General features: G+C 43.8%; 1 protein-coding gene across 7 annotated transcripts in view; it reads left to right on the top strand.

The window, feature by feature from the left end:
* Ptpra (protein tyrosine phosphatase receptor type A) overlaps positions 1-23,463 on the top strand; it is a 96,397-nt gene that overhangs the window by 60,833 nt on the left and 12,101 nt on the right. For 6 of the 7 annotated variants that reach the window (XR_007590301.1, XM_050133745.1, XM_050133741.1 and 3 more), the window contains 11 exons: positions 9,317-9,407; positions 11,162-11,238; positions 13,243-13,279; positions 14,629-14,726; positions 16,537-16,656; positions 17,446-17,612; positions 18,302-18,437; positions 19,514-19,663; positions 21,169-21,262; positions 21,512-21,588; positions 21,999-22,133. Coding sequence is in view for 6 of the 7 variants with exons in the window: in XM_050133745.1 (XP_049989702.1) it covers positions 9,317-9,407; positions 11,162-11,238; positions 13,243-13,279; positions 14,629-14,726; positions 16,537-16,656; positions 17,446-17,612; positions 18,302-18,437; positions 19,514-19,663; positions 21,169-21,262; positions 21,512-21,588; positions 21,999-22,133 (1,182 nt within the window). In the remaining variant the exon portion in view is untranslated. Of the gene's footprint in view, positions 1-3,155; positions 3,174-9,316; positions 9,408-11,161; positions 11,239-13,242; positions 13,280-14,628; positions 14,727-16,536; positions 16,657-17,445; positions 17,613-18,301; positions 18,438-19,513; positions 19,664-21,168; positions 21,263-21,511; positions 21,589-21,998; positions 22,134-23,463 lie in introns of those variants that run through there. The other variant, XM_050133765.1, reaches the window with a different exon arrangement.

Raw genomic sequence — 23,463 nt, 5'->3', positions numbered from 1 at the left:
CATCTCTTGATATCAACAAGAAGTCATAAATGTCTTTTGAAGGAGAAGGACCTGTGGTATGTGGCAGGTCGTCTGTGTACATTGCTTCTCTCTATGGTGGAATTCTGCAGGGTATATCCAAATTTATAACTTATGAATCACATAACTAATTTATGACAGGAAGCTACCTAGTATCAAGTAAATAGTTTCCACTCTGACGCTCAGTCCTAAGCTAGGAGTGTGGTCTTGCAGACAACATCATGTACTTTCCCCTTTATGAGGTTTTTTTTTTTTTTCTTAACTGCCATATTCAACCTTGCTGTGCATGTTTTAGAGTCCCACAGAACCTGCTAGGACCAGTTTTGCCTCAGCCTAGATCTTTTCTGATCACTCAGTAACTAGATCAGAGAAGGATAGCCAGCATCTACTGTATCCTTCTCCAAGATTCAAAATGGCCAAACAAGTATTGCTCCCTTAACTGGGGGAGAGATGGTGAGGATAAGGAACAAGAGCTCGTCCTTTGGGTAGCCTGGCATGTCTACAGCTTTGACTTTCAGAAAACTTGGCTTAAGTCACAAGCCCACTGCGGGTTTTGCTTTGTTCTGTTCTGCTTTTCTGTTCACCGTGCATATCTGAAATCCATAACTTCCTGTTCTGTCAGCTTGGCATCATTAGTGTGATGGTCAGGTTAAGGTCCTATGAGACAAAATATGTAACCACAGCATAGGTAGATCAGGGCTATTTACCGCTGTGACCACTCTTTTCCTGAAAGGGGAAAACAGCTTCAAATAATGTGTTCAACTTTAAAAGAGCATGTACAAAGATTAATCCCATTGATACAGGATTCCAGCTCCTTCCGCATTCCAGTAGTAGGGGTTCTACGTTAGGAAGGAAAGTTGCTGGAAAGCCAACTGTTAAGTCTGCAGCTCCAGCTGATAACTGACTCGGTTTATCATAATCTAGTATTGATTTGATTTACTTTCTTTCTGTATAGCCCAGGCTGTCCTGAAATTTCCTCCTTAGCCCAGTCTAGCAGGGCTGGAAGTGCCAGGATATAGGCATGCACCATCACACCCAGCTCCCGAGGACCAGGTCAAAGACCATGAGGCCTTTGTGTTAGTCGTTTGGTACTCTCTCTCTCTTTTCCTTTCTTCCATCTTGCACCCAAGATACAGCTGTGTTTTCCAGACTGGCCTCAAACTCCTAGTTTCAGAAGGTTCTTCTATCTTGGTAGCTAGGACTACAGCATATATAGTTCTGTATACTGTAGGATACATAGTAGCCAGATGTCCTACAAACTTTTAAATCTTCTGTAGCACTTACGATCCCTGCTTATGTAGAGACTTAGCCTTTAGTAGGCCAGAGCTCCTGGAGCTTACATTGGCTTTCTCTGTAATCGTCTTTATCTAGTAGGTAGGGAATTCATGTGGATATTCTGCCGTAATAGGTATCCACTAGTGTAGGCCAGAACCTCTTCCTTTATCTGGCCTAAAAATGCTCCATTGTAAATAACATAAATAACATATCACAGTGAAATTCTGGATTCCCAGAAATTAGTTGTCTTAAGGCCAGAGACCAGTATCTCCTAAAAGATGTATTTCCCTTTGCCAGGGAAATGTGATGTAAATTCTTAAGATGGAGAGGGTCACAGTATATGAATGTGGATGAGCTTAGTCAAGGTTTGTCCTAGCAGCTTCCTGGTTGTGCTCTAATTGAAGGGATAAAATAGCCTAAGCTTTTAATCCTAGCACTATGGAGGCAGAGGCAGGTGGATCTCTGTGCATTTGAGACTGGGCCAGCCTCAATTAGTTCCAGGACAGCCAAGACTACACAGAGAAACTCTGTCTCCAGGAGGAAAAAATACCTAAGCTTAGGTGTCAGGTGAAAAGTGGCATTTTCTCTAGCAGAGTAGGTCCGCTGCAGTGACTTGAGCTAGCTGCCTCCTATTTCCCGGTGTTTTTTTTCACCAGTGTGTACAGCAGGACTATGCTATAGATCCTATGAGGGACAGACATAGTGAAGATGTCATTATTTCCCTGGCTTAAAAAATAGGAAGTTAGCACTCGGGGGCAGAGGATCTCTGAGTTCAAGAACAACCTGGTCGACAAAGAAAGTTCCAGGACAGCCAAGGCTGTTACACAGAGAAACTCTGTCTTGGAAAAAAAAAAAAAAGTAGGAAATCAGAATACTGAGCCCTTGAATGCTTGAGATCCCAAGTTTTACACCCAGAACCAGTGTGGAAAGGCCCAGGACTTGTAATCACCTTGCTTAGGAAGTAGAGCCAGGTGGAACTCTGGGACTTTCTGACCAGCTAGTCTTACAGAACATGGTTGATAACTCCTGAAGCACGGTGTTTACAAGTCCTGATTTTTAGAATACCAGTAAAGAATTCATGTATGTCATGTAACGGGACTAAACAGACATTTGGGCTACCTTGATGAGCTAAAACCCCACAAAGATCAACAAGAATTATGACACGGGCATTGGGTATTCACCACGGCTACGCTCTGGAAGGGCATGAATGGGAAGGCATGAGCTGTCGCTGGGTTTGTATTAGTGCAAGGACAAGGCAGAAGAAGTTAAGTACCTGGTAGTTGTGTTCCTTTAAATAGAGCTGTTATAGAGGACCTTGGAGAATGCTGGTGACTGAGGTGAATTCGGCAGTAGCAGGGAACTGAGACTTCAACAAGTTCTGGAGATCTCTGGCAGACCAGGAAGGAAGGATTGAGAAGCCAAAGATAAAATAAGAATTTTTTACTACAAATACTGCCTTCAGAAAAATATCGGACTCAGGAAATAAATTATCAGATATAAAAGCAGCATAAAAATTAATTTTTGTATGTAGGCCATAAAAATCTAATACTTTTTAAATATATCACTTATATTAGTATCCAAGATGTAAAGTACTTAAGAATAAACTTAACAAAATATTTGCAAAATCTTCAGAGAAAATTATAAAAATGTTTGCACACATTAAAGGAAAACATCTTCAACTAGTTAAGAAATAAATCTCTGGGTCAGGAAACTCAGTGTGTGAAGATGCCAGTTCTCCTCAGACTGATACACAGATTCAATGCAATTCCAATAAAAATCCCAACAGGTTCTTTGTGGAACTTGACAAGCTGATTCTAAAATTTTTATGGAGGAGGAAAGAGTCAAGACTAGCCAAGACAATCCCGAAGAAGAAGAACAAGGTGAGGAGAACTGCCTTAGCAGACACAAAGAGTCCTTATAAGACAGTGTGACGTTGTCGCTGGGGGAGACCGAGTAGAGCAGTAAAATACCAAGAGCAGATCCCATGTCTAAATGGAAACAGATTCGTCACTGAAGTGCTGCTGCTTCTTTGGTTGGGGAAAGAATGGCCTTTACAATATATGGCACTGGGACAACGGGGCAGCCCTGTGAGAGTAAACGGAGTGGGTCGTTTGTCTCATATAGACACAAATAGCAATTCCATTTGGCATAGATACTGAAGTTTAAAGGACAGGATTGTAAAATGTGAAAATAATATAGGAAAATACACATGAGAAAGGATTTCTCAAACCTGAAAATGTTGGTAGAGTGAAAGATTGGCAAATTTAACTACATGTACTACAAAAGTTCTGTTGATAACTAGAGACCATAATAGAAAATGAAAGCTCACACATGACTATGAGTACCCAGAATAAAGAAATAAAAGGAAAATTACAGTCCAGTAAAACAATGAGAAAACATTAGGTGAGGTACTGCATAGAGGAGAAAACCCTTTACCCAGTAGGCTGGAAAGATGATGACCCTGTTGGTCATATAGAAATGCAAGTTATGGTTGTAGTTAATATAAAGTATGACAGTAGCAGATGTGGATGAAGGTACCAAAATGGAACCTGTTCTGGCACAGCTGGTATTGTAAATGGGCACAGTTAGAGTGAAATAGTTTTAGGCCTAGGAAGATGGCTGTGTCTGAGTTCCATTCCTAGCACTCAAGTCAGACAGCTCACAACCACCTCTCACTCCAACTCTCTGGGGACACACATATACTGCATATACTTAAGACAGGCATACACATAGCAAAACTGTATCTGTCATTTATTAAAAAGAACAAAAGCCATTTACAAACAAGAGTCTGAATGAGTTCAGGAACATGTCTTAGTATTGATGCAATAAAGCACCATGACCAAAGCCACTTGGGAAGGACAGGATTTTTCTGTTTTTTTTTTTTTTCAGCTTACACTTCCAGGTTATAGTCCATCAACAAGAGAAGTCAAGGTGGGAGCTCAAAAAGGGCAGGGACTTGGAGGCAGGAGCTGATACCGAGGCCGAAGAGGAGTGGTGCTTACTGACTTGCTCCTCCTGGCTTGCTCAGCCTGCTTTCTTATACTTACCAAGGATCCCAGTGATGGCATTGCTCACAATAGGCTGGGCCCTCCATCATCAATCACTAATTAAGAAAATACGCTGTAGGCTTGCCTACAGCTGGCTCTTATGAAGGTATTTTCTCAGCTGAGGTTCCCTTCTCTCAGATGACTTGTGTCAAGTTGACACAAAACTATCCAGAACAGAACAGAACGCTGAGCCAAAAGAAAAGCAGGTTAGCATTTTTTAATTATGCTTCCATTTTCATCACAAAATACATTGAACAATAATAATAAGGATACAGTATATGGGGTACAAATTATAACAAGACAATGGTAAGCTCCAAGTTTACCTGTGAAAGGAGATAGAGGAGATCAAGAGTGGAGGAATCCAGAGTGAACTTGGAAGTGAAAGTGGATGGCAGGTGCACCTTTTAGTGCTGAGGTACCTCACCTTTGTTCCATTTAAGATTTGATTAAGAAACTAAATGGTCTTTGATGCTACCTAGTGTTTCTGGGGAATTTAATGTCATCTACTCATCCAGGTCTGTTGCTCGTTCTAGGAGCTAGGCAAGCCGTTTCTCAAAGTAAGAGCTAAAGCAGTGTAAGGTCCCCTTTGTTTTATTCTGACATAGGCAGAACAAGCCTTATCGGTTCTGCTGTTTCTTCCAGATAGTCCCTTTAAAAGGCTTCGCCCACCTGGAGAGTTGTTTTCCTTCCTCATGAGTGGGGTGGTAGCAATTGCTGTCATTCCCTACCCTTCTGTAGAACAGACTGTGTTTTGTGGGGGCTAGGGGTATAGCCTGTTGGGAAACTACTTGTTTTGCATACAGAGCCCTGGGTTCAGTCCCCAAAACCACATAAAATGGAGCATGGTGGCACATTCCTTTAATCTCAGTACTCCGGAAGTGAAGGCACGAGGGTCACAAATTCAAGGTCATCTTCAGTCACAGCAAGTTCAGGGCCAACCGTGGCTAGTGCGGTAACCTTGCTCTTTCACACCTTCTGCTCGCATTTAAGGAAAGAAACGTACAAGAATCTTTGAAAAAGGTTAGCCCGGAGACTAAAAAAACTGGCATTTCACCTGTCCTGTGCTGAGATGGAAACCTAGCCTAAGAAAAGAAGATGAAGTATAAGTGAATTGGGAAACTCCAGTATTAAATATGTTCTGTTTTATATGCAAGAGTTGACACACAGGAAAAAAAGGAAACTTACTGCCATGTGCCCACAGCACAGAGTAAAGAGAATTTACCTGTCTTAGTAAAATGACATGCAGACTCTCTAGGGTTTGAATTCTGAATCTCTTGCGTGAAGTAGGAGTAAGTGAACTGTGAGATTGATTGTCCTTGCCTGTCATGCAAGTCCCAGGAAATAGCCTTCTTCCCCCTTAAAGCATCTTTCATCTGGCAAAATTAACTGCCCCAAAGCTAATTTTTTTTTCCCTTCATTTAATCATCCTTATTTTATTTTCAGAAACCTGAGAGCTCTCCTTCATTCTTTTCTCCCCCAATCTGCCTTCACTTCCTTCCATCTCCAAATGCAGTATTCTAACTCCAGAATATATCTCAGATGCATCCACTTCCTTATGTTGTCGTCTGTCTTAGTCACTGTTCTATTGCTGTGCAGAGACACTATGACCAAGGCAACTCTTATGAAATAAAATATTTAATTGGGAATTTGCTTACAGTTTCAGAGGTTTAGTCCATTAACTAACTGTTGGGTGTCGTGCAAAGATGGAAACAGACCACCGAAGTCTAGTAAACCAGAAGCAAACTTTATTCAGAAAAAAAAATTGAAAATTAAAAAAAAATAAATCTGCATGGGGCACAAAAAGCTGATCAGCTAGCTGAGACCACAGCCAGAGATGGACTTGTAAGGCTGTGGCAAAGGCCGGTTTCTGACCTCCTCCTTTTTATAGCAAAAAGCAACAAACATTAGGCAATAAAACAGAAGAATTTTTACAGTGTCAAGGTAAAACTCAGATACAAATTGCCCTTCTTTGCAATTTTCATTAACAGAGTTTTAGTTAGACTAGTGTTTGTATTTTAGGTCTTTGTTGTTCCCTGATACTCCCTGATGGTGTTTACCAAAGCTCTGCACTCCCCCTAATGCTGCCAGTTTCACGTAGCAGAGACCATGCATAACAGAAAAGTCACACACATCCCGCCCTCTAAAGGTTAATTCAGCTCATATCCATTATTGATCACGGGTGACTGGGCTGTTATTTTAGGGCTAACTCTCAGTTTGCAGAGCTGATGCTTCGGTCTTATAGACAGATGGTTTGTAAAGAAAGTAACCAGTGTTATAAGTTAATCCGTAAGCTGCTGGGAAAGCTGCTGACATCCTGCTCTCATTCTACGAGGCTTACAACTTTGCTTTCCTTATTTATACATTCTTATTTCTGGAGTCTGCATTTCTGTATTCTTATTCTTGGACTCTTCGATCATAATAGTGGGAGCATGGTGGCACACAGGCAGGCACTAGAGCAGTCGTGAAGAGCTACATCCTGATCTGTAGCTTGAGAAGGAGAACCTGGGCCTGGCATAGCTTTTAAAGCCCCAGAGCCCATCTCCAGTGACACACTTCCTCCAACACAGCTACCCCTTCTAATCCTTTCAGATAGTGCCACTAAGTGATGTAAGAGGGGAATAAGCGTTCAAATATATCAGTCTATAGGGCCGTTTGTTTTCAAGACGGGGTTTCTCTGTGTGACAGCCCTGGAACTCGCTTTGTAGACCAGGCTGGCCTCAAACTCGCAGATCCACCTGCCTATGCCTCCAGAGTGCTGGGATCAAAGGTGTGCGCCACCACCCCTAGCTTGTGGAGGCCATTCTTACTCAGACTGTCACATCATTTTACCTGGTTCTATTCCGTGCTTGATTCCTGCTTCTCTTCAGTCTTATTTTCCAAATAACAACCAGAGGCATTCACCCTGTAAACTAGTCTCATTTTTCAACCTTCAATAGTTTATTCACAGACTTAAGACCCAAACTCCCTGTCTTCAGGATCTGCATGAAAATGAACAGTCTCACCTTGCCAAGATCTTCCCACTTCTTCCTGCCATCTGCACCAGCCCATTTTGTATGACACTCATTGACTTTTCAGGTCTTTATGCCAGGGACCGTCTCCTGTCTCTGGGTCTTCGGAGGTACTGTTGTCTGTTCCTGAAATAGCATTTCCCACCTCATCCTACATAAATGTCTACCTTTGATCTCCATTTGGCTCTTTCTGATACTTTTTCTAATAGCATTCTGCTTTTCATTACATTTATCATACTACATAACATATGTGTACATCTTTATATATGTATTTGTTTATTTGTAATGATGTCACCCACAAGTTTATATTGTACACAATGGCATACTGAGTATGTTTTACTCAGTATTGCTTGCTGTACACCTAGCCTCATAGATCCATAACATATATTTGCTAGAAGAACAAATGAAAAGCCATACGTGAGCTGTAATATACTTCCCCGGTCCCTGCTTCTGAAGTCTATGTTCTCAGTATTGAGTCATTCTAAAGATGATGAAGGAAATACGTTTACATGGGCATTTGGCTTCCTTAACGTAAATTCTCAGAAGTAGAGTTGCTGGGATCAAAAGATAAGACCTTTTTTTAAAGCTCATAAAAATTTTCTGATCCTTCTTCAGAACAGTTACCCAAGTTAAATTAGTTCCTTTTTTGCTTTCTTTGTTTTGAATATGTGGAACACACAAGAGGGGAACAGTTCAGGTAAAATTTAGCATCACACTTTCATAAAATTCTTTAGGTGGGTTTTTTTTTTTTTTGGTTGGTTTGTTGGGGGTTTTTTGGTTTTTTTGTTTGTTTGGTTGGTTGGTTGGTTGGTTGGTTGGTTGGTTGGTTGGTTTTTCTAGACAGGGTTTTTCTGTAGCTTTGGAGCCTGCCCTGGAACTAGCTCTTGTAGACCAGGCTGGCCTTGAACTCACAGAGATCCACCTCTGCCTCCCTAGTGCTGGGATTAAAGGTGTGTGCCACCACTGCTCCTTTAAAATTCATTTCTTGAAACCTGCTTTTGTACCACAGGTGGCATTCTATCATTCCCTCCTTATGTGGAAAGTATTGTCTCATTGCTGAAGATGAGGTAACACAGCTGAGAAAGTTATAGATTTGCTCAAGTTCCTGCAGCCAGGCTGCTCATGTCAAGACAGTTTATGCTGACCTTCATCACTCCCTGGTCCAGTTGTCCAAAAGTGATGACCCTTCTGTGTCACCTGATCCAGCCTTTGGCTTCCCCGCTGCCACATTCCTGTGAAAATGCTGCCCACCTTTCTTGCTTCCCTGCCCTATGATGCCAGTGGTTAGGTGCCCTGTCTCTCTGACAGACCCCTAAAGGGGCTCTGCCTCAGCAGACTCTCCAGATAGTTCACACTTGAGTCTCATCTTGTCTTTGCATGGTGGAATAAATAAACAATCAAACAAATAAATAAATGACCCATTTCTTCCCTTTATAATCCCCACTCCCAGTTTACAGGGGTAGTCCGTTTGGATCATGCATTGTAATAGGCCCCTAACTAAATAATAATCATATAAAAAGCTTGCATCCTACCCCTGTGGATTCTTGGTTTTGAATTCTTAAGGCTTGAAGCTATATAGTTGGAGAAAGGTGAATTTTCTGTGTTAGGCTGCACATGTTCACCCAGGTCTGTGTCTCCCTCCTCCTCTCCCTACCTCCTCCCGGCAAAAAGATAGAACTTCCTACCAGATCAGGGTTTGGTAAAGCAGAATGCCTGCTTGATATTTATCCCTCTTTTTTTTTTTTAATATTTTTTAGGGTTTATTTAACTTTATTTTATGTGCATTGGTGTGAAGGTGTCAGATCCCCTGCAACTAGATCTTCAGACAGTTGTGAACTGCCATGTGGGTGCTGGGAATTGAACCCGTGTCCTCTGAAGAGCAGTCAGTGCTCTTAACCACTGATCTATCTCTCCAGCCCCAATATTTATCCCTCTTAATAACTCCTTTAATTTCTCTTAACCTTTCAGGCTCTCCCTGCTTGTCCTATCCAGGCCACCTGTGAGGCAGCCTCCAAGGAGGAAAACAAGGAAAAAAATCGATACGTAAACATCCTGCCTTGTGAGTGTTTGCAGGGTTTCTTGGAATGTGTTCTGAAACTACATCTCTAGATTCTTTGAGGATGGGAAGAATCTTGGGGTTGGTAACAGGAGGGCAAAAAGAAGAATGTGTTCCCCCATTCCCCAGGCAACCTCACAGTCAGGAAGGACTAAACTATGGATCACAGTTTTGCATGCCTGTTTCTGAAGACCAGGCAGGGCAGCTTCATGGGACCAGGCAGAAAGTAGGTTATGTAGTTTGTTTGTTTGATACATGCACGCACGCGTGCGAACACACACACACACTACTCAAACTGTAATACAAAGTTCTCTTTCTAGCTGTAAGCCAGGGCACAGTGAAGCCACGAACTAAACCACTCCATTGGTAGAAAGGAAGGTTATCGGTGACTCAAACTGCCAACGCAGTCTCAGGTTCAGAGAAAACAGTAAGAGCCAGAGAAGCCTTACCAGTTCTAAGGGAAGCCGGTAGTGCTGGAGGGGGCCTGGGAGTCAGGACAGCCTGGGAGTTAGTGGAGTGGGAGGTAGGGTGTGGCTACAGCAGCCTGGGGACTAGGGTGGGGTCTGTGATCTAGTACAGGCTTATTTGAGTTAATGCAGAACTAGTTGCCCATTGCCAGAGGTAGTTGGTTGTAGGGATCAGATAATGGCTTTTCTTAACAGAAACCAACTCACAAGGTTTCTGAGGAGGGCTGAGCTTCAGTAGCAGGCCTGTTATCTCAGACATTGTCAACAGCATTGCCATTTGGGGGCCCGCTTTTACAGTAATCGTAAATTTAAAAAAAGAATGGGAGGGTTGAAGGGGAAGGGGAGAGGCAAGGAAGGGGACAGAGAAACATGTTGAGCTCAATAAAAATCAATTTTAAAAAATTGAGACAGGGTTTTCCTATGTAGCCCTGGCTATTCTGAAACCTACTGTATAGACCAGGCTGGCCTCAAACTCAGATCTACCTACCCCTGCCTACTGAGTGCTAAGACTAAGTAACACTTTTAAAGGGGAAGTGTTGGAGGCAGCAAGAAAACTCAGAGGGTAAAGGCATTTGCTGCCAAGCCTACTGACCCGAATTCAATCTCTAGAACCCTCATCACAGAGGAGAGATTTGACTCTTATATTGTCTGCTGAATTCCACAAGTACAACCACTTATGCACATATGCAGATGCATACAAATAAATGTTTAAAAAAATGTTTTGGGAGGGCTGAAGAAATGGCTCAGAGGTTAAGAGCACTAGCTGTTCTTCCAGAAATCCTGAGTTCAATTCCCAGCAACCATCTATAATGAGATCTGGTGCCCTCTTCTGGAGTGTAGACATATATGCAGGCAGAACTGTTTTGGACAATCAAAAAGCTAGGTGTTTATTCCTATAAACCTAACTCATGCGAGGCTGAAGCGGGAGGATTGCCATTGAGTTCAAGGCAGTCTAGACTACAGTTAACCTGAGCTACCAAGTAAGACTGTGTAAAAGCAATAACACAACAAACAAAAAGCAGAAAACCAAGTGGTGGGGGTCCATGCCTTTGATCCCAGCACTCAGGAAGCAGTCAGATCTCTGAATTGAGGCCAGTCTTTCTACAGAGTAAGTTCCAGGACAGCCAGCCAGTGCTACACAGAGAAACCATGTCTCAGAAAAACCAGACAAAATCAAAAAACACTTATATACCATGTCTCAATCACATAGACACAGGTATCTGGGCTAATCTGCTTCAGTAAGAAACAAAACTGGATCTATTGAAATGTGAACTTCTTGTTTTTTTCTAGATGACCACTCTAGAGTACACCTGACACCAGTTGAAGGGGTTCCAGATTCTGATTACATCAATGCTTCATTCATTAATGTAAGGAACTTGTTCTCTTCTTGTTTATCCCAGGAAAAGCTATTAGCTGTCATCTGTTGATTCCACCGTAACAAATCTGATTTTTTTAAGTAGCTAATTCTTTTTCTCTAATTCTTTTTTTAATATTGGGTAATTTAAAATAGATCTTTTGTTGATTCTCTCATCATTTCCTAAGGTTTCCAGTACAGAAATCTGAGTCTAGTTGTATATTTCTATGAACCCTTTTTTGATCATTTCAAATGCTACAAACAAAAGCATGCTTTACCCTCAGTAGTAAAAATATGGGAGAACAAGACAAGAAAACCTGCTGCCAGGAAAGTCTGGCTGATGGGTCCAGGGCACTGTGAGTCAGGGCCGGAGGGAAGAGAAATAGTCGCAGGACCCTGAGTGGTGGAGCAGACAGCAGGAGTTGAAATCTACTTTCTGGGGAACACAGGGTTATCTCACCTAATAATCACAGCCATTGACACACGACAGGAGACTCCAGGCTAGAGTAGAGCAGCTAGCTCCTCTCTGTCTTTAGAGGCCTGAGGGCACATAAGTCTTCAAAGTGTTTCTCTCTACTGGGAAGAGTGTAGATTCCACCTATAGAACTAGCTTGGGCTCATGGTTCAGGGTTCAGAAACCAGAGATAATGAAGGAGCTAAGGAGCCAGGTTTTATCTATCCTTCCCTTTCCTTAGTAGTTTTGCCCTTTTTTTTTTTTTTTTTGGTTTTTCGAGACAGGGTTTCTCTGTAGCTTTGGAGCCTGTCCTGGAACTAACTCTTGTAGACCAGGCTGGCCTCGAACTAACAGAGATCTGCCTCTGCCTCCTGAGTGCTGGGATTAAAGGCGTGCACAACACTGGCTAGTTTTGCCTTCTGTTATGCTTTATTTGATTAGGTGATCACTAGGCACTCTTTCATGGAGGTAACTTGTAGGAAACACTCTGGGGCTGGCTTCCATATCCATGTATATGTCTGTGTTTATTTTTTTAAGCTCTCCGTGTTCCTTGGGAATTTAACAGTGGCTTTTTATGAAGCCAGGAGCATGATGTCCTTAACATGTTTCTTAAGAGCTCATCAGTTTTAATTACACGTTCAGAACTGAAGCAGAATTGAGCATCCTAAATTAAGTCTATCTTGATTTTCATGTTGTAATGAAGATTAAAAACATTTTTGGAGGGCTAGAGAGATGGGTCAGCCAACCAAAGGCCAGGGTCACAACCAAAAATATAGAAGCATTTCTGAAAACTAAATTCCTGTTCTCAAAGTTTTAAGAAGCCTGCTGTTGCTGACTTTAAATGCTTCCTTCTCTGCTAGGAAGCAACTCTGCTGCTCTTGTTTGAACTAGAATAGGAAATGACTTCTCAGATTTAGGTCCTTTGATTTCACCACCACCTTGGTGTGACCTGATGTCCCCGCAAACCTGCTTCCCATTGCCCATTTTACTGCCGTTTGCACAGAGAGAAAAGAAATCCCTGTCAGTATGAGTCTCCCAGAGGCTCCTTATCTGTTTCGATGGGATCCCCAGTCTCCTTTGCTTCTTGTCGCCTACTGACTGATGGAGGAGCTCATTGTCAAGCATGGCTGTTTTTGAAAAAAGTTTTTACATCTGACTAAAGCATCCTCAAGAAAAAAAAAAGCTTTATCCTTCCCAGTTCCAGCCCAACTCCATCCCTGGAACCACCTTATACGCTCTGCTTGGAAGCTCTTACCCCATTAACACTAAAGCCCACATTGTTGGCTACTGGTAAAACATCAGAAATGGTCTAGACCAGGGGTTAGTCTTTGGATACTCTCCAAGAATTCACCTTGAGAAGACCTACCTAGACCATTTGAATTTTTAGCCTTTGATTCTTCTCTCCAAAGCTAACCCTTTCTGGGATTTCTGTAATGGAAATTTTTGTGAATTGCCTAGACTTTTACAGGGGAGGCTTTGTTGACTGGCTGAGAGGCCGACTGGAGATTATCATTCCTGCCAACTTTTGGGTTTCACTTTTCTTTTTCATCCTTTCCCACCCAGGGCTACCAAGAAAAGAACAAATTCATTGCTGCACAAGGTAATGACAATTTTTTTTCTTCTTGGTCTCAACCACAATCCCATAGTGGGTTGAGGGTGTGGGATTTTGCCCAAATACTAAATGAAATAATAAAAATACAGTAGCTTTTCGCTAATTATTACCACCTAAAAAAAATATAAGGGGCTGGGGGAATAGCACAGTTGGTGAAGTGGTTGCTGCACAACCATGGAAACCTGAGTTTAGAGTCCTAACACTTGCATTAAAATGCATGAGCACATGGACCTGACCCCAATGCTGGAGAGGCAGAGACTGAAGAATCCTAGGCTCACTGGCTAGCCAGGCTATCTGGTTAACAGACTCTGAGTTAGTGAGAGAGTGTCTTCAAAAAACTAAGATGGAGAGCAATTGAGGAAACCTTAATAGGCAACACATGCACCTCTACAGGAATATGTACTTGCGCGCGCACACACACACACACACACACGCACAACATGAACATGCATACTCTCATACACAGAATGCATCTTGCAGGTTTACAACCTGTGACATACATCTTGATGACTTAGTATTGAAAGGTCCTATTTTTAAAAACTCCTTCGAAGCTGGAGAGATGGCTCAGGTTCAGAGCGCTGGCTGCATTGGCACACACATGCTGTGGAATACATGTGAAGGGCAGAGGACAACTTCCAACTGTTGTTTCTTCTACTCTGGTCCCAGATACGAGTTTGGCCTCAGGCACCTTTACCCACTGAGCTCTCTTGATGCCTCCTGAGGTTTGTTTTAAGTACATTTGAGGAGTTTCTTAAAACTTCAGTTCCATAGCAGATCCAGTGTCCCTAACCCCTGGTGGTTTGGTTGCAAATACTTCTCTTTACTACACCCTGAGAATTCTTCTAGCCTCTCTGCTGCTAAATCTCATCTTTCTCTCATTGTATACAGCTTCGTTTTTGTTTAAAAACTTCTTATGGTTTTCTGAGAAAGGCTATATGGGAAGTAAATTTGAGTTCCAGCCTGAGCATGTCGCTCCACCTTTCTGGGATTGATGACACTCACTCCAGAGTATAACAGAACAGAGTAAATGTCATAGCTAGTACGTGGCTTATTGTCTAGATTATTCAGTAAGCAGGCATGACTTTTAATCCTTAACCCTTAGAAAATCACTGTGTTCTTTCCTATTTGCAAGCCTCCTGCCCACAATCCTAGTGAAATGTTTGGTACATACATGGTAGATACATGGGAAATATTCAGTTAACAGGTAGATGAATGGATAAATAGGGTGGGTGTTCCCCTGAAGATAGGTAGACACAGAATTCCAAAAGTCAGGATGAGTATTCTCGGTTTCCTCGCATTGTTTTTCCTCTTCTAATCTTCACTCTTGGCTCCTTTAGGACCAAAAGAAGAAACGGTGAATGATTTCTGGAGAATGATCTGGGAACAAAACACAGCTACCATCGTTATGGTGACCAACCTGAAGGAGAGAAAGGAGGTAAGATGAAAACTGAGAAGCAGTCAAATCGGGTAGAGAGTCTGCTCTGCTGGAGCTCTAAACTGGAGCCTTGCTACTTTCTTTTTGTGGTTACTGTAGATCATCCACAGGCTAATGTGTCTCTTCCTGTAGCCTCAGAGGAAACCTCAGAGGAATCTCAGGGCCGGGGATAGTGGTGTCTGGTGTTGAAACAGCTCATTCTAGTTCCAGAGTAACCAGGAAGGAAGAAGTGGACCATTAGCTAGAAAAGGAAACAGACTTTCCCCTTGCCTTCTCTAGTCCCTCATCCCCTCAGTTTTTTGCAGTATACCCTCTAGCTGATAGAGGGAGCCGAGTAAACTAGCAGAGCCTCTGATAAGGGTGTGGCCAGCAGGAGTACAATGAATCTGAAGCCTGCACCAAGTCCTCTGGCAGCTTCTAACAGCTTCTTTTTCCTTTGTGGCCTGATCAGCTCTATAGCTGGGCCATAGCCAGCACCAAACCTGGGTGTCTGGGTGTCTCAGTCACTGTTCTATTGCTGTGAAGAGATACCATGACCTTTTATAAGCATCTCTTATAAAAGGAAGCATTTTTGGTTTTGTTTTTAAGATTTATTTATTTTTTTATTTTATGTGCATTGGTGTTTTGCCCACATGTGTGTCTTTGAAGGTGTCAGAGCCCCTGGAACTGGAGTTATAGACAGTTAACTGTGGGTGCTGGGAATTGGACTCAGGTCTTCTGCCATGGCTCAGTGGTAAGAGCACTGACTGCATTTTTAATTGGAGCTTGCTTATAGTTTCAGAGGTTTGGTCCATTACCATCATGGTGGCACACAGGCAGATGTGTTGGTGGAGAAGTAACTGATAAGTTCTTCATCTGGATCTGCAGGCAGCAGGAGGCCTGGCTTCAGGTTCAGAAACTTGAAAGCCCACCCCAGTGACATGCTTCCTCCAACAAAACCACACCTACCCCAACATTGCCATACTTCCTAGTCCTCAAGTAATGCTGCTCCCTGGTGACTAAGCATTCAAATACATGAGCCTGTTGAGGCCATTCTTACTCAGGTCCACACTGGACCATAGGTCAGCCCACAGAGACGAATCTTCATTCATGACAGTCTTTCTCAAGGATGGGCCTTCAGTCACCTTGACCTGTTGTGAGATTTGGGGTGTACTGCCCAGCAGCTCCACAGTGCATAGAAAGGTAGTTTGAGGCTAGCAGTGGTGGCATATGCCTTTAATCCCAGCACTCAGGAGGCGGAGGCAATGACAGGTAGATCTCTGTGATTTAGAGGCCAGCCTGGTCTACAGAGTGAGTTCCAGGACAGCTAGGGCTACACAGAAAAACCCTTTCTCAAAAAAAAGTATTAAAAAAAAAAAAAGGAAGAGTGGTTTGGGGTGGATTTTATGTTAGTATGCTCTAAGCAGACCGTTAGCTCTTGGAAGCTGTTAGAACTTGGTCAACAGGAAGACCTTGGTTTTACCACAAACCAATAATCCGTGTGGGTGCTGTGTGGTAGCTCTGTCACAGCAAACTGCCAATCCCCTTTCACACAGGCTTGCCCCTAAGGCCTGACCTGGGAGATTGTGGAAGTTCAGATTTTGCAGATAAAACAGTTTCCAGTTTGCCTTGAACTGGGGGTAGGAGTGGAAAATATGTGCAGGTCTGTGACTGAGGCTGGGTATAGTTGAAGAGAGTGAGTTACAGGCACTAAACCTTTAGCTGACGTAGGTGACAGAGGAGATACAGGCTTTATGAATCCTTTCTCTCGGTTCCCTTACATCTGCCAGGACAGTCTTGCATGAAAGATGTGTGTCTGCTTTCTTTATAGTGTAAATGTGCCCAATACTGGCCAGACCAAGGCTGCTGGACCTACGGGAATGTCCGTGTGTCTGTTGAGGATGTGACTGTGCTGGTGGATTACACAGTACGGAAATTCTGCATTCAGCAGGTACAGTCTTCTGCCCCCCTTTCCAGGCGTTTGAGAAGGATCTGCTGACTGTTGAGAGGTGGGAAGGTCTGGGTGTCAGGAATTGCCCAGTATACAATCTCTGTGGGTCCTGACCTGCAGGAACTTCTCTGTCACAGCTAAGTGAACAGTATTTTTATGACTGGTAGGACCTGTGCAGGTGAAATTTGATCACCTTGAATGTCACCAGACAGTGTAGAGAGAAGCTTCAGGAAGTGGAGTAGTCTGAGTGTTGTGTTCATTCCTCTAAATACCTCTACCTCCAGGGGTGTAGTGTGACTATTGTAAGCCTTCCAGAGTGACCCGGGGCCTGAGCTCTGGAGTTAGGGGTTGGGGTGCTGTAAAAGAGGACTTATCAAGAATCAGGAGCCCTGCTGGCTGTGGGAGTACATCGCAGCAATGAGAGGCAGAGGCAGAGGCAGGACGCTCTCTGACTAGGAGGCAAGCCTGATCTACAGAGTGAGATCCTGTCCAAAAAGGAAGAAGAAAAGAACTAGGAGCCCCACATTGTGTCTCTAACCCTGCTGTTTCCTGTAATAGTTCTGGGGCTTAGGCCAGGTCATTTAAGTTCTCTGAGTTTCACCTTCATTTGTAGCCCAAGAAAATAGCAGTTCAGCCTGCTGTGTGGGAGGATTCTCCATCTGTGATTAGTGCCTCTCTGAGTCCTCCTCACTTTCCCGTCATCCTGACAACCACTCTTAACCTTCCCTACCCTTGTGCTGCCCTCCTCTGGTTATCAAAACAAACACACAGAATCTCCTCACTTCACAGGTGGGCGACGTGACCAACAGAAAACCACAGCGCCTCATCACTCAGTTCCATTTTACCAGCTGGCCAGACTTTGGGGTGCCTTTTACCCCAATTGGCATGCTCAAGTTCCTCAAGAAGGTGAAAGCCTGTAACCCTCAGTATGCAGGGGCTATCGTGGTCCACTGCAGGTCAGTGTGGCCTGACCCTTGCCCACTTTCTGCCCCCTCGGACAGAGCAAGGGAACAGCACAGGGGCCCTGACCAAGGAGGCTGACACAGAAGAAATGCATAGCTGGGACCCCAGGCTGCAGTCAGAGAGAATCTTCAAATTCTAGTCTGGGGTAGAAAATGTGATCTGTGGAAAGACAGGAGTTAGGCAACTCACTATGGTTCTAAAATAACAGTGGAGGAAGACTTGAGCCAGAGCCTGTGTCTTACCTGTAGGAGCCGTATTTGTAGTCATGGGAGAATTTGTTCACTGCTCCCCATTATTTTCAGCATATACTCCTGGCAGTGCATGAAGTAAATTTACTTTGCTATCAACTTGTTGGAAAGTTAAAGCACCTTCCTTCCTAGTAGGGCAGCTCTCCAAGACTAGGAATGGAGACTCAGCTGGGAAGCCAAGCAACTAGGTCAAGTGCTGGCTCTGTACCCTTGCCCCTTGCAACCCTTATAAGTATCAGGGTACCCAGGCCCTGATAGCAGAGACCAGGAGTTCTAGCACAGTAGGATTATTGGCTTGAGGGCAGTGCCAGTTCTACCCCATTGGGAATTAAAATTTAGCTGCCTGTAGAAAGCCTGAGGCTGTGCCACCCTTCCCTGTCTGCCCCCACAAGTTACTCCTGGCCTCATCCACTAACCCCTTGCTCTGGCTACAGTGCAGGTGTAGGGCGCACTGGTACATTTGTTGTCATCGATGCCATGCTGGACATGATGCATTCAGAGCGGAAAGTGGATGTCTATGGTTTTGTGAGCCGGATCCGGGCCCAACGCTGCCAGATGGTACAGACAGACGTGAGTGATCCGTGGGCAGGGCAAGGGAAGGACTTTCTAATGCCAGGACATCTGCCTACTCTGAGGACTCCAGTTCACATAAACATCACGTAGTGTGTATACATGTGCATGTACACGTGCTTGTAATACGGAATACATGTGTTGGTCAGAGGACAAAGTGCAAGTTAGTTCTTTCTTTCTGTCACATGTTTAAAGAAACCAAGCATGGGAGCTGGAGAGGTGATTTACTAGTTGCTCTTCCAGAGGGCCCAGGTTTAGTTTCCAGCATCCACTTGGCAGCTAAACAGCCATCTATAATTCCAATTCCGGAGATTCAACACCCTCTTTTGGTGGTGTATGTATAAACACATGGTACTTATACATACATGAGACAAAACACTCACACACATAAAATCAATAAAAATGTTTAAAAAAATAAAATCCCGGGCATGGTGGTGGCACACACCTTTAATTCCAGTACTTGGGAGGCATAGGTAGGCAGATCTCTGAGTTTGAAGCCATCCTGGAAGTGAGTTCCAAGACAGTTAAGGCTGTTACACAGAGAAACCCTATCTTGAAAAAAAAAAAAAAAGAAATGAAAGATAAAGAAATAATGCATAGAGGAGGAGGTTGTAGCTTTATGGCTGGGAGAAACACGAAGGAAACTGTTATTTCCACTGGACCTTATGGATAAGGGGATAGATTTTAATGAATGCAGGCATGCCAGGGACTTCAGTCATGATGCAGCCAAGTCCAAGAGCAAAAGTGAGATGGATCTGTGGTCATGGCACAGATGTGGGGTGGAGGCAGGCTGGAGTCAAAGGCCTTGCAGACTTTCACAGCCTACATGTGTGGCCAGTTTCTGACAGACTCTGGAATCTGGCAGTCCAGGACCCTGTCTCCCAAGCTAAGCACCCCCAGGGGAACTCATGCATTTCGAGTTCTGCTTCACTGTGTTAGGACAGTGTGAATGAATCACTTTGTCCCTGCCAAAATCAAAGGAAAAGTAGACTGAGTAAAGAAGGCACTAGAAGTGACCTGGTGCCACCAGGGCCATGCTGTTTGTGACTCAGGCTTCTGTATGATCTTTATTTCAGATGCAATACGTCTTCATATACCAGGCCCTTCTGGAGCATTATCTGTATGGGGATACAGAACTGGAAGTGACTTCTCTGGACACCCACCTGCAAAAAATTTATAACAAGATCCCAGGAACTAGCAACAATGGATTAGAAGAAGAGTTTAAGGTGAGTTGAAGCTGGGCAACCTCCAGACTAAAGGAACCACACAGCTGGAAAAAACAATCTAGGAAAAATGTTAATTTTCTGTGTACCACAGCTAGTGATAGTTGAATGGTCAGAACTGTACAGTCTTGCTTGTTAGAATCACTTGAATTGTCTTTAAGGAAAATGAATAGAAAACAGTATTTCTTTAAGTCCCTCAGCATTCCTAGATGATTATAATGTATAGCAATGTAAAGGCCAGATAAAAAGTCTTTTGGGCTGGGCATTGGTGGTCCATGCCTTTAATCCCAGCATTTGGGGGATAGAGGCAGGCGGATCTCTCTGAGTTTGAGGCCAGTTCCACTCTCATCAGTCTCATCAAGAAGTACTCCAAAAGGCTGGCATGGTTTTTATTTGCAGTGGAGACAAGGGGATCTCTATGAGTTTGAGGCCAGCCCTATCTACAGAGCAAGCTCCAGGACAGTCAGAGCTATGTAAAAAGACCCTGTCTCAAAAAAAGGTGAAGAAGCACTGATGCCTAAGCTGAGCCTAGGAATGCAGGCCTATAATTACAACTATATGAGAAGCTGAGGCAGGACAAATACAGGACTCTTATGTCATTTTAAAAATGGAATGGAACCAGGAGTGGTGGTGCACTCCATTAGTCCCAGCACTCAGGAGACAGAGGCAGGTGGATCTCTGTGAATTGGAGGCCCCCCTGCTCTACATAGTAAATTTCAAAACAGGCCGGGCTGTGTAGAGACCCTGTCTGAAAAGAAAAGGTAATATGGTGTGTTCTCAGAGGCCAGGGGCAGACAGTGGGTGTGCAGAGAACCATTCACTTACAGCAGTCCTTAGTGCACTGCAGTGTGCTTGATTGTTGATGTGTGGGCTACTCAGTAGCAGGAACCAGAAGCAAGCTTAAGGGCTGGGGAGACAGTTTTGTGGGCAAAGCGCATGCTGCACAAGCACGACGACCCCGGTTTAGATGTTCAGTACCCGTGTGAAAATTGGGCATGGTGGCATGTGCCTGTGACCCCACTACTGGGAACAGAGGTGAGGAAGGGGGCAGTCTCTGGCCACACAACCAACAGCATACTCCAGATTCCATGAGAACGCTGTCTCAAAAAGTAAGGTAGGGAGTGATAAGGTAGGACGCCCAGCGTCAGCCTCTGGCCTCTATATGCACACACATGGAACACCCTTACACACAAGGAAACAACCTCAGAACCTGGAAGGAATAATAAAGTTTGAATATTTTTCTAAATGGCAGGAGAGTGGCCCAAAAATTCAAGGCCAGAGGAGTCTCAGAAGGTTCCACAGGAGCCTAGAAGGCATTGCTTTTCAAATACTTTTGACTTCTTACAAAACTTAAAGATGGGAGAATTACATGTAGATAGGGAGATAGAGCAGTACAGGGAAGAGGAAATGCAGTCAGGGGACCTGGCAGAATAGTCCCAGTGAGTAGCAAGAGTCTTCTCGGATTCATTTGCTGGGAATAATAGTGTCTCACTTCTTACTTCATTCAGAAGTTAACTTCAATCAAAATCCAGAATGACAAGATGCGCACTGGAAACCTTCCAGCCAACATGAAGAAGAACCGGGTTTTACAGATCATTCCGTGTAAGCACCCCTCCCCACCTGAGTCTTACTGCTCCAGCCCCGTTTCCTGCACTACTCCAGCTCTGAGTGCAGTGATTGACCTGAAGCCAAGAGTCACAGCACTGCCTCTTGTTCCTCGAAGTGGTTTTAGGAAATAAAAAGCATAAAAGCCAAAGAAACATTGATATCTGTGCCCCACTGCCTTGTGAGGTTGGTCAGGGAGTGAACGTTGGTAAGATGCAAGCAAGCCATTCACTGTCCTCCTTGCAGATGAATTTAACAGAGTAATCATTCCAGTCAAACGCGGTGAAGAGAACACAGACTATGTGAACGCATCCTTCATCGATGTAAGTGATGGGTATGTCCCCTGAATCTGTCCCTTGGGGCTTCTAGTACCTCCCCACATACCTGCTTGAGAAAAACATCTTTAAGTTGATCAACAGCTACTGAACTCACTCCCACCTGCCCACCTGTACTAGGTCTGTCCATCCACAAAGAACAGCATGTAAAGGAGACGTCCTACATATTTCTAGACAAGAACCTTATAACATAGCTGTGTCCACAAATCTAAGACTGATCTAATCTTTCCTGTTTCCACTGTCTTCCTCCTAACTCCGTCCCCCTGCTTCCCTTCCCCTGGTATGATCCTGGGTCAGAGAGCTCGTTCTGGAATCCCTGTGCCTCTAGGCAGTCCCTGTCACTTGTCTTTTACACTCACCCCTCCTTGACCAACCTCTGTAATTAACCTGACATTCAGGGCTACCGGCAGAAAGACTCCTACATTGCCAGCCAGGGCCCTCTTCTCCACACAATTGAGGACTTCTGGCGAATGATCTGGGAATGGAAGTCCTGCTCCATCGTAATGCTCACAGAACTGGAAGAGAGAGGCCAGGTGAGCTCAAGAAGACCCCTGGGCTATGAGAAACAAAAAGGTTGGGGGCAACTATAAGGTATACCTGGGTCTTTCTTTAACCATGTCCTGGCATATCAGTAGGCCGGTGGTATCTAAGCAGTTCTCAGCTTCTCCCAGGACTGGAGAAGCAGAGAAGCCTGAACTTCCAGTTGTTTCCAGACATTTCCCACCATTTCACTTTTCTACCCTCTCCAGCCTCTCAGACTAGCCTTTACACACACCCTCTCCATCCGACCTCCAGGTAGTGCAAAGCCGGTGGAAAAGAAGTATAGCCAGGCCAGGGCTTTGAAGTAGACATCTCTGAATGTCTTTAACATAGGCTCATGAAATTTAAGAAATATAAAGTAATAAAAGTAATAAAAATAAAAAGGCGGATCTCTGTAAGTTCGAGACCAGCCTGGTCTACAGAGCTAGTTCCAGGACAGGCTCCAAAAGCCACAGAGAAACCCTGTCTCAAAAAAATAAATAAATAAATAAATAAATAAATAAATAAATAAATAAATAAATAAAATAATTTGAGCCAGATATGGTGGTGTGCACACTTTTAATCCCAGTACTGTGGAGGCAGAGGCAGGAGAATCTTTATGAGATTGAGCAAGTTCTAAGCCAGCCAGGGCTGCATAATGAGACCCTGTCTCAAAAACAATTAAAACTAAAAAAATATATCAAGGGATTTCCTCAGGACTAAGGACAAGAATAGAGAATGGCCCCAGCACAGGGCCAGCAGCTTTAGAGCACATACTTAAGGTTGTGTCTTTTTAAAGGAAAAAGACATAAAACCAGTTTAAAAGTAGTATTGTCTGATGTTCCAACTATACAGAGACCTCAGTGTAGGAAATTGCTCCCCACTCTATTCCTGATCATACAGCCTCTACAGGGCATCCCTTATTTCAGGCTGAGTTCCCATAGTGCTTATGTTTTGAAGCCTCTTTGCATCAAGGTTGTGCACTGTAGTAAATAGGTGATTTTCTGTGTATCTCTTAGCAGGGATCAGAATCATTAGAGTGAGCCTAGAGAAGCTAGTGTGACCTGGTAGCAGTTATGTCTAAGCTACAGTAAAGAGTTAGGACTGTATACCAAAGTAAAGAGCCTTTGAAATGTTGGAGCTACTTGCTGCACAATCGAGAAGACCAGCTTTGGATCCCAGCACCCATGCAATAAACCAGGAATTCTGCACAGTTCTGTAACCCTGCCTCCAGTGGGGAGTCAGGATTGCTGGGGCTTTCTGGTTTCCATCCCCACTGAGAAAGCCTGGGTTCAGGGAGAGGCCTTGCCTCAAAAGAATAAGAAGTAAAAGGACACATGATGC

This window comes from Alexandromys fortis, unplaced genomic scaffold (assembly GCF_014885135.2).
Source record: "Alexandromys fortis isolate MF-2015 unplaced genomic scaffold, M_Fortis_MF-2015_v1.1 scaffold_6, whole genome shotgun sequence".
Lineage (NCBI taxonomy): Eukaryota > Metazoa > Chordata > Mammalia > Rodentia > Cricetidae > Alexandromys > Alexandromys fortis.
This window is presented reverse-complemented; position numbering and strand designations above follow the sequence as displayed.